The sequence below is a fragment of the Xiphias gladius genome, chromosome 16 (genome assembly GCF_016859285.1).
Source record: "Xiphias gladius isolate SHS-SW01 ecotype Sanya breed wild chromosome 16, ASM1685928v1, whole genome shotgun sequence".
Classification (NCBI taxonomy): Eukaryota; Metazoa; Chordata; class Actinopteri; order Istiophoriformes; family Xiphiidae; genus Xiphias; species Xiphias gladius.
In genome coordinates, this window is record NC_053415.1 from 28,578,788 (window position 1) to 28,593,196 (window position 14,409).

General features: G+C 38.2%; 1 protein-coding gene across 1 annotated transcript in view; it reads right to left on the minus strand.

The window, feature by feature from the left end:
• Nucleotides 1-14,409, minus strand: part of ttn.1 (titin, tandem duplicate 1) — a 203,856-nt gene that overhangs the window by 99,850 nt on the left and 89,597 nt on the right. The window contains exons 98-114 of the mRNA XM_040148273.1: nt 13,635-13,761; nt 13,201-13,467; nt 12,802-13,068; nt 11,751-12,014; nt 10,918-11,057; nt 10,634-10,760; nt 9,968-10,234; nt 9,063-9,329; nt 8,648-8,914; nt 7,405-7,544; nt 7,163-7,289; nt 5,267-5,409; nt 2,627-2,750; nt 2,241-2,507; nt 980-1,077; nt 671-839; nt 50-319 (exon numbers count right to left, since the gene is read on the minus strand). Of these exons, the coding sequence (XP_040004207.1) occupies nt 50-319; nt 671-839; nt 980-1,077; nt 2,241-2,507; nt 2,627-2,750; nt 5,267-5,409; nt 7,163-7,289; nt 7,405-7,544; nt 8,648-8,914; nt 9,063-9,329; nt 9,968-10,234; nt 10,634-10,760; nt 10,918-11,057; nt 11,751-12,014; nt 12,802-13,068; nt 13,201-13,467; nt 13,635-13,761 (3,331 nt within the window). The remainder of the gene's footprint in view (nt 1-49; nt 320-670; nt 840-979; nt 1,078-2,240; nt 2,508-2,626; nt 2,751-5,266; nt 5,410-7,162; nt 7,290-7,404; nt 7,545-8,647; nt 8,915-9,062; nt 9,330-9,967; nt 10,235-10,633; nt 10,761-10,917; nt 11,058-11,750; nt 12,015-12,801; nt 13,069-13,200; nt 13,468-13,634; nt 13,762-14,409) is intronic.

Consider the following 14,409-nt stretch of genomic DNA (forward strand, 5'->3'; position numbering starts at 1 on the left):
CTTTCTGAGATCACTACATAATGATTTCATAGTTTTGACGTTTTCTTACCATTGAGTTTGAGGGTGGCGAACGTCTTGACAGTGGGACTCAGCCTGCAATTGTACTCTCCGGCATCCTCCATCCTCAGGTCCTGGATGATCAGGATCCTCTTGCGTCCGTCCATGATCTGGTCGTAGCGGCCGCCCTCTGGCAGCTCCTCGTCTCCTCGGTACCAGGTGACCTCAGCGCCGGCCTTTGACACCTCACAGATCATCTTCACGCTGTCTGTCTCCGTCCCCTCCACGTTGGACAGGTTCTTGGTGAACCTGGCAGCCTCCTCTGTGATGAAATACAGCAACAGCGGTTAATGCTGACCAGGAGCGGATTACCCTGAGTTTTGACTGTCAGGCTTACACCTAAAGCATTTGTGTCAGGACTCTATTCTCTTATCTTTCTTTTGTATGCTGTTGCCATTCATAAAGGTAGCGGTCGTGTTGTTAAATATCAGTTATTCAGTTAATTATTTTTTATCTCCTACCTTTAACTCCTTTGCAAAAAGCTTTTAAGGAAAGATCTGCCATTTTGTCTCCTTCTCTTTTCTACATTTTTTTGTGTTCCAAATAAATTATTGTGAAATTTTGGAAATTCCACTTTCAAAAGAAAGAATAAAATAATGACAATGTTGCTTACCGATGACAGTGAGCATGCCGGAGGTCTTGGAGGTTCTGGCATCACATTCATACTCGGCTTCATCGTCGAACACGGACTTGTGGATGATGAGGATCCTCTGGACTCCCTTAGCGATGATCTCGTACTTCTTTCCTTTCCTGATCTCGCTGCCATCCTTGAACCAACGAACCTGGTGTGAAAGAATGTAGATTTTACCATTGATGGCTTGTCAGGTTGATCATTTCATATCGTCCGTCCAGTTGTAAAACCACATCTTAAAGTAACAGAACAGCGACTGATCTGGTCTGACAGTCTCTGATCTGGTCTCACCTTGGCGGACTCGCGGGACACTTCACATTCAAACTTGGCAGATTCCTTCTCTCTGACCTCCACGTCCTGCAGAGGCTTTGTAAACTCCACATAAGGAGCTGTGGATACAAAGACACAGTCAACAATTCAATCCGATAGGAATTTAATCTGATTTATGTTTATTTATACTAATAATTTAATTTTAAAATCACAATTATAAGATACTTGTGTGAGTGTTTATTTTAATAAATCCTAAATTTTCATCTATTTATTCTCTTGGCAGGATAGCCCTACATACACTTTATATATGGAAGCTGAGGCTGATTAAGGCCAAAAACATAAATCAATGAAAAGTTAGAAATTGTAAAAATAAAGAACCTCAGTGAATAACTGCAAATCAGAACTTAGTAAATACAAATATAGTATAAAAAAATATATATATATATATATATATATATATATAATATTTTAAACAAATATATATAGAATTTCCTCATTCCCAGTTTTTATGTGAATAAATCCTAACTTTTACTTTATTTATGCACCCGGCAGGAAGCTGAGGTGGAACAAAAATGTTTCAAGCAACAGACAGTAGTCTGCACTATAGTGTTTCTAACCTCTTACTACATTTTCTTCTACGATTAAAGAAATATTTATATGTGATTTTAATTGTTTGAATTAATCCGAACTTTGCAGTTGATGTAGTTGACTTTCTAAACTCAAATCAAAGCTATTTGTTTTCATACTCTCAAAATGCATTTGGGACACTGTAAAACTTTACATTTTGGCCACAATTCAATTCAGTCTAATTTGAAAGTATGTATGTAAACAGGCCTATTCATGCCCTGAAGATAAATTTATATAAAGTTAAAAAATTATAAAAAATAAAAACTTCTGCGCATTATGACTTCATAAATCACAAATGCATCAACCGTAAAGATATCACTTAGTTACAGTACTTATTAGAATAAACAACTTTTTAATTTATTTATCTATCTATTTGTAAGGTGCTCAGTGGAGATTTTATTTGACTAATTAATCTCTTTTCATAATGGTAGTAGTTTGTACTAATTTTCTATTTATTAAAAGAAATATCTTGGTGTGATGTTAATTGTTATGAAGCAACCACAACTTTTCAAATCAATGCAGGTGATTTTCTAATCTCAGTGATTTTGTTTCACAGCCGTGTTACAGATTATATGTTTATTTTAAAGTCCAGTAACTGTAACTCTGAATACAAAGGTTAAATAAAAGAAAAGTTGGGTTAAAGAGTTGTCCTTACGTGTGACCTCCAGGAAACAGGAAGTCTTGAACTCTTTGGCGTCACATGTGTACATCTTGGCATCGTCTGGGGAGCAGTCGTGGATGACCAGCGCTCTCTTGCGGCCGTCGACAATCATGTCGTACTTCTTGGTCTTTCTGAGCTCCTGTCTGTCCTTGAACCATTGCACCTCAGCGTTCTCTCTGGAAACTTCACACTCCAGTGTGGCGGTGGCTTCCTCCTCCACCGTCTGGTCCTCCAGAGGCTTTGTGAACTCCACCGGCGGCTCTGAACGCACGTGAGAAAACAAAGGTTTTATATCAGGTAATAACCATTAATACACCTCCTGTTTGGGGTGTCTGAGCCCGTGATGTGTTTACTGTCCCTGCTACATTCGAGTGTCTCACCTCTGACCATGAGCTGAGCCTGAGTCTGGAAGTCTTTAGCAGTCAGTTTGACCTCGCCAGTCTCCGACAGTTTCACATCTCTGACAGTCAGAGCGTGAACTCGACCCGCCACACGAGTCTTTACCTGCAGAGACAGAAAATCCCCCAAATCCTCAGTTCTGATCTAATCTGATCTCCCTTCTGTCAAGGCAGTTTTGTTTGTGATTGAGTTTTTACAGTCTTATTTAGGAGGCAGCCGAGGCTCGATGACCAACTTGGCAAAGTCGGCAACTGCCCAGGGACCCCAGAGCCTCAAGAGCCCCAAAAGCCCAAGCTTTATCCCACGTCAATGTGGTCTACATAATTTGATTAATCACTAATGTTCTATAAATTTGCATGACTCAAGTACAAGATCAACTCTAACCGGTCCTCCTTCCACCATCCTGTGGTCCCAGTCTTGCAGAGGGACAAATCTAGTTTTAAGACCTGAACTGTTTTACTTTATATTGTGGTGTTTTGTTGTAAATTTTTTGTTTTCTCAAATTGCTTGAATTTTTTCTGCCGGTTATTTTCTTTAATAATATATTGATTCTATAGTGAATAAAATGTCACAAAAATGCCTCATTATTCTCTGAAGCCCAGTAACATATAGTAATGTTTGTGTAAAAACACACACATGTTGAGTTCACTGTCAGAGAAAACTGAGAAACTACCAAATATTCACATTTCAGAAGCTGGGACCAGAGATTCTTGGGCATTTTGCTTAAAAAAAGACTTAAATTATAAATCAGCTATCAAATTTGTTTCCAATTAATTTTTTGTCGATTGAGTAATTGATTAATCAACTAATGATTTCAGCTCCACAGTTTGGTTGGTCTCTGGGTGTCTGGGGAAATACTGAAATACATGTGGGGGTCCCTAGGAGACCAACAACAAATCTTTGCCCCGGGGCCCCTATGAGGTTAATCTGACCATGATTCGTTGATGGAGAGAAAGTTAATCAGCAACAGCTTTGATAATCAATTAATTGTGTAAACCATCCATCCAACAAAAACTCTAACATTCTCTGGTTTTTATGACTCAACTATAGACAAAAGTGTTTTCTTATGCCAACATTGTTATAGTGACCAATGATGTTCTGGGCCAGTTTTGCCTGTTTTTCAGTTTATTTTACTAGAACCTAATGTTCAGTCTATTATCGACTCTTTCACATGATAAACAAGAAAAACATTTTATTTCATAGGTTCCGAAATAAATCCATTTGTGAGTTATTAATTGTAATCTTCCGTGTACTGGTGCAAAGATAACTAATGAAAGATAATGTTCTGCTCTTGGTCTGTTGTTTCAACATACGCTAAAAAAGTTTAAACACAAGTGGAGTTTTATTAGATATCATTTCATCTTACTGTGACCCGTCTGATTCAGTAACTTTGGGAAAATTTGATTTTTTGTTATTTACTTAACTTTTCACTTAAAGTGGCTGTGAACTTGGTTTCAGATCTTCAGTATTTCTCTTCAACATTATACATTTATGATTAAATAAGCAACAATTCAAGTTTAAGTTTGGAAAAAAACAGTCAAAAAAAATTAAACACAAACATAGAAATCTGTCATGTAAAATAAACAGAGTGGTTCTAACTTTGTCAGAAAGATCTTGTGTTCTGGGCTTCAGGAGCCCGTGACTCAGATTATAAAGCTGATTGGTAAAGTAAGTTTTCAGGGCCTTTCAATGTTGGCAGTCTAATACTACCTGTGGATCTTTCTACATATAAGGCTGTGGTGACAGTCTGTGAGTTAAAGATAACAGCAGCTACTTTTCGTATCTCTGGTTATTTTTAACTGCAGCAGAGTCTCAGCTCTCAACACTGTAAAAACAGCTTGACAAGAAATTCAGTCTCACATTAAATTTTCAAGAGCTGCTTTTTCTCACTTCTTCAGCCACTTTGGTGAAAAATTACCACATTTCCAGTGCAACTTGTGATCTGACTTCATGAATTTTCAAGAAAAAGATTGCCATTACCTTTAAAATAACATAACATAACAATAACATTTTAGTAATTTTAGTCATTAACTCAGTGAATGGTAGAAGATGGAGAGACACGAAAGTATCTTGGACTCAGAATCAAGAAAATGACACCTGACTCTGGAAAACTTCATGATTTGTACTGGAAACATATGTCATCATTTCAACTGTTTGGCAGATTTTTTCATTTATTTTACTAAATCACAGCTTGAAATAGAGATCTTTTTTAAACGCTGAAGTCGCTCCAAGCAAACTAAAAGGGGAAACGGGAAAAGTTATAATTTTAGAACCCAAATTTAATAGGTTTTTCTTTCTGCTGTCTGTGATTCTTTTTTTTCGTATTCTTATTAAAGCAAACATGGTTCCTTATTACCGAAGACATTAAATCAAAATCCACACACTACAAAAAAAGGTCCTGGACTTTACAGCTCATTTTCTGTATTTTTGTGTCCTGAAATACAATCTTCTTAAAAAAAGAGGAATGAATCTGTCCATGAGGTGACATTATTTCAGGCCCAAACGCGAGCATCTTGAAACAAAATTATTCTGAAAACACGTTTTAAGATTTTACAAAAAATGACACTTTTTCTATGGGGTTTTGTAAAAACGATCACACACCATGATATGATTTGACTCACCCGGTCACTGGCCTCCATCTTCTGTCCTCCCAGGAACCACTCCACCTCAATGCCTTCGTACGACAGCTCGCACTCGAAGGTCGCTGTCTCTCCGGCCGTCAACGTCACATCCTTCAGAGGACGCATCAGGCCGATGGACCGAGCTGAAGAAAAAGAAGAAGAAGACATCGCTAAATTTCCTGAGCTGATCTGAGGTTTGTTTCATGTCAGGAGGTTTGTGGAGCAGCAGAAATGGCGTGACTCCTCCTCCAATCAAAGAGCAGCCTCTTACTTTAGATAAAGTCACAAGTGTCGAAAATAACCAGGGGAGCTGATTGGCTGAAGACTGACAGAGACACACGACACTGTGGTATGTGATAAGAAAAGTGGTCTTATTTCCTGTTTTGTTGCTGCCTTTGCTTTAAATGTAAAGTTATCAGATGAGCTCCGGAATATAAAGGGATCTAGAGGTGGATTATAAAATGTAGAAACAAATTAATACACTTCATGGTTGTCCACGGGCTCCCCCACTCCAAAACTAAATTAAAATCTGCTCTGACATGGCAAAAAAATTGAAGGATCTTTGCAGCTCAAAAAATCACTCTCTTGGATTAGAAATAATCTTAGATAATAGGTTTTTAATTATTTAAATGGAACACAGAAAAAGTTTTTTGGATGTTTGGGTTTTTTTTTTTTTTTACTATTCACTGGAAACTTTAACCCATTTTAAAATATTTTTTACCAATTAACGAGAATTGTTTATTTATTTATGTGCAACTTAAAAAAAAGAGCTTCCTTTTTTATTCTGCTTTTTTTTTTAAGAGGTTTTTTTTTGTTTGTTTCCCACATTTCATAAAAGTGAAATGTGGAAAAAAGGTAAGGCCACTCAAATGTTTTGACAAATCAATATAGTGGGTCAAAATTACCAATAAATAGTGACATTCTCATTATTTCAACATGAGTATTCAACTTCATAGATTTTTATTTAGAAGTGAAACTGGTTTGTCCTTAGGTGAAGATTCTTTAATCACAACAGGAAGGAACTTCATATTAAACTGTTATTTGAACAAATGGATATAAACATGTTCTGTTTTAAGGATGTGGAGGAGACTCACAGAAATATAAGAAGTTTTTCTTAGTGTAATTCAAACAAATCAGGACATTAATCCTACTTCATTTAAAGAAATAAATGATCATATAGTTTTTAAAATGTATATACAGACGGTGCCAAATTTAAAGAAAACCTGAAAACTTAGTAGGGAAACAGGATGACAATGCCCCCATCCACTGGGCAGGAGGGGTCACTGAATGGTCTGATCAATATTAGAATGATGTGACTCATGTGCTGTGGCCTTCACAGTCACCAGGTCTCAACCCAGCTGAACACCTGTGGGAGGTTTTGGACCCACGTGTTAGACGGCGCTCTCCACCACCATCATCTAAACACCACATGAGGAAATGTTTTTTGAAAGAATGGTGTTCACTCCTCCAGTAGAGTCCAGAGACTTGGAGAATCAATGTTGAGGAGAACTGAAGCTGTTCTGGAGGCTGGTGATGGCCCAACACCTGACTGAGACACTTTATGCTAGTTTTTCCTTTAATTTGTCACCTGTCCGTATGTTTTTTTCCAAACACTATTCGCACTATTCTATTAACAAGCTGGGAACTTGATCAGAAAGATAAAGGAAAAATGGCTGTTTGTTTAGAATCGACAAGGGGTTGAAAAAAACTTTTCACATCTTAGATGGTGAAGTGAAAAACGTAATGTTTGTCAAAAACAAAAATATCAGAATATGTTATCATAGTTGCTGAAAAACTGTCAATATACAGTATGTCTAGGAATAGCATTCCAGGCCCCAGCGGCCTGAAGAGATGAACAGCTCTGACATATAAGTAAAAATAAAGAAGTGCCCTAACCTTTTACTCTGAGCTGAGCATTGGATTTAGCATTGGCTGCTGAGAAGTCGACGCCTCCTGCCATGTCCATACGGACATTATACAGGATGAGCATATGCCGGGTTCCTTCCTCTTTGATCTCAATATCCTGAAAGAAAACAAGGACATTTAATTCAAAACTCCAAACTTGTGTTTTTACTTTAACTCCATTTCGTCTTTACTGAAATGTACAACGGGTGGTTTACAGATGAAACGAGACTCACAGCAGACTGGTGCAGAGCTTCTCCCTTCAGTTTCCAGTTTCCATGGACATCGTCCTCTGAAATCTCAGTCTCAAACTTGGCTGTCTCCGTCTCTGTGACCTCAACGCTGTACAGTGGACGAACAACCTTGATGTCACGCTCTGCAAGGGAGGAAGACCAGAAAAAAAAAAAAACAGTGTTAGTCACAGTAATTCTCGACGACTACGTCATGTTTGACAGACAAAAATCTTGCTGTTACTTTTGATCCCGCAGCACATTTTAGAAATCACTGAGCATACTTCTTCTCACCCCATCTTTGGGGCAGCTATGGCTCAGGATGTAGAGCGGGTCATCCACTATCCAGTAGGCTTCTCCAGGCCGCATTTTTGTAGTGTCCTTGGGCAAGATACTCAACCCCCGAATTGCCCTTATGGCTGTGCCATCAGTGTGTATGAATGCGTGTGTGACTGATTGAATGTGGCTTGTCGTGTATAGCGCTTTGAGCGGTCGATAAGAGTAGAAAAGCGCTATATAAGTGCAGTCCATTCTATGCAACATGGCTCAAATTCTGTCTTTTATGTCCCTGGCTCATACTGAGACGCTGATCCACGCTTTTGTGTCATCCAGACTGGATTACTGTATTATTCCTGATAGAACCAAGAACTGCATGTCATGAAAAATGGAAGAGCATCTTTCTCATACAAACAACTTAAAGTGTTTTAATAGTATACAGTTTTAGTACTTGGCCTAAATATGACACAATGGAATTGACTTCCACCACTACGCTGACGATACTCTGCTTTGTAAGGCTGATAATCACCAGGCAATTGGAAATTAGAGGCTTGACAGGCTGCATGAAAAACTGGATTTTACGTAATGTTCTTCTAAATTCTGAAAAAATTGACCACTTCAGTTTTATTTCAGAAAGACTTTAATTTGATCAAGAGACAGTAACTCTCAACGACTCTGTCAAGTTTGACAGCCAAGAATTTTTCATTTTCTGGCCTGCCACAAGCTGGTATTTAAAAGTCTACAGAATGTTGCTGCTAGAATTTTAACTAAAACTAGAAAATGTGGACAATTTTTATGGATATCTTCGTTATCTAAATCAGTGGTCAGTGGTAAGATGATTGTAAGAAATTACATTGTATAAGTAGGACAAATTTGGGATTTTTGGGTGTAAAAATATAACTAATTTGACTTGACAGTCTCCCATTAAATCTTTCATACCAACATTCCCCCCATGCATTGTCAGAGGTTTTACCTTCAATGTTGAGGTTTGCTGTAGTTTTGTCGGAGCCACAGTCGCAGGTGTATGCTCCGATGTTCGCCTTCTCCGCCTTCCTGACCATCAGGATGCGTTTCTTGCCGTCGGTGCTGATTGCAATGTTTTTGGAGGGAATGATTTCCTTCCCGTCCTTGAACCATTTGACATCGGCGATGGCCTTGCTCAGTTCACAAACCAGCTTCACCTCGTCTTTCTCCACGGCTGTGTAGTTCTGCAGCTTGGTGGTGAAATACAGGTCGCCCTCTGCAGAGAAACAAGATGATTTCAAGTTAAAATCAATCAATCTTGTTTGGTAACTTTAAATGAACTTTAAAAGATCTTTAAATAAGTCAGTTTAATCCTGAATTGACATTATTTTTCGACTTTTTCGTGTTTCGTCAGTGACACTGACCAATGACCGTGAGCATGGCGGTCACAGTCTTGTCCATCGCCTCCACTTTGATCCTGGACGTGTCGTCGATGCTGACTTCCTTGAAGGCCAGCATGTGGATCTTTCCATGATCTGACATATGAACCACCTTGCTGGGATGCAGACGGACGTCATTTTTGTACCAGACCACTGGGATCTTGTCGTGGGAAAGTTCAACACTGAATTCTGCCGTTTCACGTTCCTTCACCGTGACATCCTGAATTGGTTTGACAAACTCCAGACGAATACCTGCCACAGCAAATCATTCATACATATGTAATTTAGCATGTAATTTTAAAAGAAGACCATTTTTTCTCTGGAATTAAAGAAAACAAAATCCAACTGGAAGCAGTGTTTTTTTGTCTGTATATATTTTTTAAAGTTTCTATTTGTGCCTCAACCCGAACCTCAACAGGTTTATTTTTCTCTGTTGAAAAGTGATTTGTGTAACATTTTTACATATAATCGGTTTTAAAAGAAAGAATGGATTGGAGCTAAACATGAAACGCCAGATATAAACCTCAAGATCTGGTTAAGATACCGAGAATTCTGTTATAAGCCTGAAAGTGGGGGTATGCAGTACGTGATAGAACAACATTTTGGGGCACATTTGGAGTTTAAATTCGGGTAAACCCCTCCCAGTTTTTTTTCCGTGTGAGTCAAGTGAAAGCAGATTAACTAAGCATTTAAAAATCACTTTAAGAAAATGGAAAATATTCCTTATTATTACAAAATCTGCATATTTAGCAAACTTCAATCAAAATCCCCAATTTAAAAAACGTTTATAAACAAATTAGTTTAATGTGTTTTAACTTCAGTTAATCACAAGACACTCAAGTTTGAAATTAATGGAGCCTAAAGAGCTTTATATAAAAACTTGGCGTTACCCTGTATGACGAGTTTGCCAGTTGTCCTCTTGTCCTCAGCCTCAAACATGTACTTTGCCTCGTCATCGTAGGCGGCCGATCGGATCAACATGATGTACATGTTTCCCTCCTGGATCATCTCATACTTGTCGCTGCTCTGCAGCTCCTGTGAGCCTTTCAGCCAGCGGAAACTCTTGGGAGCTCTCGACACCTCAACCTCAAACCTCGCCTCATCCTTCTCGTACACCTGAACGTCATTCAGCGGCGTGAGGAAGTTCAGAGGAAGTTCTGAAGGAAAACAGCAAGAAAGGTTTTTACTCTGATGTTTAACTGCAGTCAAGTCTGATTTACAGATTATTTTGGGTACATCTGGCGGGGAATATTCATCCAACAGCCCTAACAAAAATGTGTCATTTGTGATTAGCTGTAGAAAAGAAAAAGAAAAGAGACTCGTGTTTGATGTTGGACTGGTAACTGTGGTTCTCAACTGGCTTATCTTCTGGGGGAAATTTTCACATTTACAAGCCTTGTTCTGATTTGACCTGTTGTTTGTAGAAATTGTGATTATTAAACCAAATTTTAAGATCTTGCACATAATGCGAGGATTGTTTTTAATTCTTTCAAAATCTAAAATCAAAATTTCTTAATACACTGACAGATGATCAAGTAACTTTGCTGTTGGCTTACCTTTGACCTTCAGGTTAGCAGAACATTTGGCGTTAGCGGCGGCGTACATGACCTCGCCGGTCATGGCGACTTTGCAATTGTACAAGATCAGTGTGTGCTTGCCTCCCTCCTCGATGATGTCAACATCCTGTCAAATTATATTATGAACAGTCATTAATGAGCTGGAAGTTCCGTCATGTGTCTGTGGGGAGTTGTCCTCACATCACAGATCAATACAAGGACAATAAAACCTTTGGGATAAATATACAGATATTATGTAATTAATAAAAGTCAGCTGTGCTCACAGATGAAGGATTGAGGACTTCTCCATTCAATTTCCACTGGCCGTGGACGTCGTCCTCAGAGATCTCCACCTCGAAACGAGCCGTCTCTCCATCAAACAGCTCCACACCATAAATCGGCCGTACAACCTTGATCTCACGTGCTAGTGGGAAATAGAAAGATTAAAAAACAGATCAATCAAAACATGATTGTTGCGTGTTAATTTTGTCTATTTTGTTACGTGTTTGGGGAAAAAAATGCTCCAGCGCAAAAAAGATTACATTTAGAAATGACATTTTTTCACAGTTACACAAAAGTCTTATATAGGGCTACGTTTAAAAAGTTGTAAGAAAGTAAGAATTGGGAAATGAGAAGAAAATATTTTAGTCAGAATCCTCATTTTAACCAAAAGTTTGATTTTGTTTTAGAATTATGGATTTCTCCACAAGATGATTGTCCATTTATGCTGAAAAAATAAGTGACTTTTCTGCATTAAGAATACTGACTTCCTCACACCGTTTTTTTTTTTTTTTTTTCATATGAGACATGGTAAAATAAATGAAAACTACCTCAGCACTGCAGAAAAAGACATTTGATGTGCTTGTTAAAAAATGGGAAAAGAAACTATGATGGACTGCAATTTTTACTTTATATTTTCTTGCACTAGAAACATTTGTGTCTGTTTTTATGTTTAAAAAATTGTAACCATGTGAGAATATCTGAATTTTTAAGATTTATTAGCATCATTTTCTCTGTAATCTTAAAATTTTGTCTCAAACTTGCTTTCCTGTATGAGACAATTTCTTGAGGAGCCGCAGTTTCGGTGGAATATAACTGATTGTTTCACCACGTTTACCTTCAATACTGACGTTGGCTGAGGTCTTGTCTGTTCCACAGTCACATACATATTTCCCTTTATCGCTCTGCTCCACTTTCTTCAGAACCAGAGACCTACGTGTGCCCTCAGACCTTATGACGACCATCTTGGAGGCGATGATCTCCTTCTCATTGTGATACCAAATGACAGGGACGTCTTTGCTCAGTTCACAGTCCAGAGTCACCTCATCTTTCTCTGTGGCGGTGTAATCCTGCAGCTTCACCACGAAGATGGCGTCGCCCTCTGGAACAGATCCGGGACCAAGATCAGTCAGTACAGACGTACAGTTTACTTCAGAATATTAGGTTTGCATAGGGTACGTGGGCAGATTTAGCAAAAAAAGAGCAGTTTCTCCAAGAGTCCCGAACAGACAGACTTAGTGATGCACGATACTGATAACTGATAATTGTCATTTCAGCAGATTTCAATAGTTTTATTATTTTTGTATTATAAAATTAATTCTGATTTATTACAGTTGGTTCTTCTTTTCAAAGTTTTGATCATTTTTATTGTATTTATTATTTTATTGTACTTGTCACATTAATCAATACTGAAAGTAATCATCAGTTGCAGGGTGGAGGGGTAATGTTAATGGTGAAATTGGGGAAGTTCTGTTTGGAAAAAAAGGCTGTATATATTTCTGATTTACAGTACAGAAGTTTCCAAGTTGCCAATAAAGAAAAGAAATCATGGACAAATCTATAAATAAATAAAGGCCAAATTGTAATAAACCAGAATTATCCTTTAAGCCACGTGTCTACTTTACACCAAAGCTGCGAAAATCCAGTCAAAAGCAGGAAATCGGCTCCCTTCTATCATCAAAGAAATTCATATGTTTTAGATATTAACTTTATCTTTGACATCTAATCAAGAATACTTGTAACGGCATAAATAAATGAAAACAAAACACACTTATGTACACATGTTTTTAACAATATAACTGTCCAATATCTGTTTTCCAATACATTGTGCAGTGCTAAGATGTAAGACGGTGAGAGAAAAGGGGGGGAAAAGGAAAGTGTGTTGTTACCTATAACAGTCAGTTTTGCCATCGAGTAAATTCCTTTGACCTCTGCCTTAATCTGGCAGGTATCATCTAGAGTCAAAGTCCTCATTTCTAGAGTGTGTCTCTTTCCGTCCACATATGTGAGTACCGTTCGGCTCACGTGGAGTTTGACTTCGTTGCGGTACCAAACAACCGGCACATTCTCGTGACTCAGCTCGAGCTCAAAGCGCGCTGTTTTACCTTCTTTGACTGTTTGGTCCTGAAGCGGCTGGACAAATTTGAGCCTCATGCCTGGAATACATCAGGTCAGTGCACACAAACAGGGCGGTTTGTTGCTATTGGCCACTTTAAAGCCACAAACATTGAATGACAACAGAGAAAACATGAGCAACATGAAGCGTGGGGTTTCTGCCTGCCACTTACCTTCCACCGTAAGCTGAGCGGTTGATTTTAGGCCCAACACTTCGATCGTGTACTGAGCCTCATCGTCAAACTCACAGCTGTTTATGATCAGCATGTGTTTCTTTCCATCGTCAATTATTTCATATTTAGGGCTTGGGGTGATGATCTCTGCCCCCCTGAACCACATGACCTTTGGCACATCCTTGGTGACGGTGCATTCAAATTTAGCCTGTTTCTTTTCGGGCACGGAAACATCCTTCAGCGGGTCAACAAAGCCCATTTTGATCTCTGGGAGGTGCGAATAGTTCGGCAGTTATTCACAAAGACAAAAACACAGCCGCCGTTTTCTTACCGTATCCCTTCTGCAATACCTCTGTTTTCCACGACCGACAAGTGCAGCATTTTGCAACAGACAACAAAAAACAAAGCAAGGTTCATTTGTGACGGATTTGTACCTTTGACGGTGAGCATGCCGCTGGTGATGGCGTTCAGAGCCTGATACGACACTTCACCAGCCTGATTAAGCTGGACATTTTTCAACGTGAGGAAACGTTTCTTGCCCTCAGCTTTAATGTCGCAGGTCTGAAACACAAAGTCCAGACAAACATGAGTTAAGCTTGAAATGTTTTGTGCTGAGACAATAACTGAGTTTTAGAACCAACACTAAAACTACACTTTTTCAAGAAGTTTGTCTTTCTGCAAAACCAGATTATTTAAACAAAAGAAATCTAATTTCTCAAGTGCATTAGTGTTTGAATTTTTCTTAACACAAAGCAACTGTGCTAGAAATTTAAAGAAAAAAAGAAAAAAAATCTAAAAAGTAGCAAAATTATTATTTAATCAGGTACAATCTGATGAAAGAATAAATAAACAAGACTTAGGATCTGACCAGACATCTGATGCCAACTTTTGTTTTGTGACAGTTTTTAATACTCAGAGTTACAGACACATTTTAATCAATACCTGGCTTTGATCCAGGACTATCATATTATGTATTAAGAACTGTGACATTTCAGTCACTCAGTGGCTCATAAAATTTGCTACAAGAAGAATCTAGGAAATAGGGATGGTTGATAAAATGAAATCTTAGAATCTTAGAAACTTTTGTGCGACTTTTATAACATTTTGTCAACTTCTTGAGGTAATGAGACTTGGTCCTTCACACTTTTGTGTGAACACTTGATATGATAATGATCTATTTTGAAAAGAATATTTTGGTGTCAGTGAGTT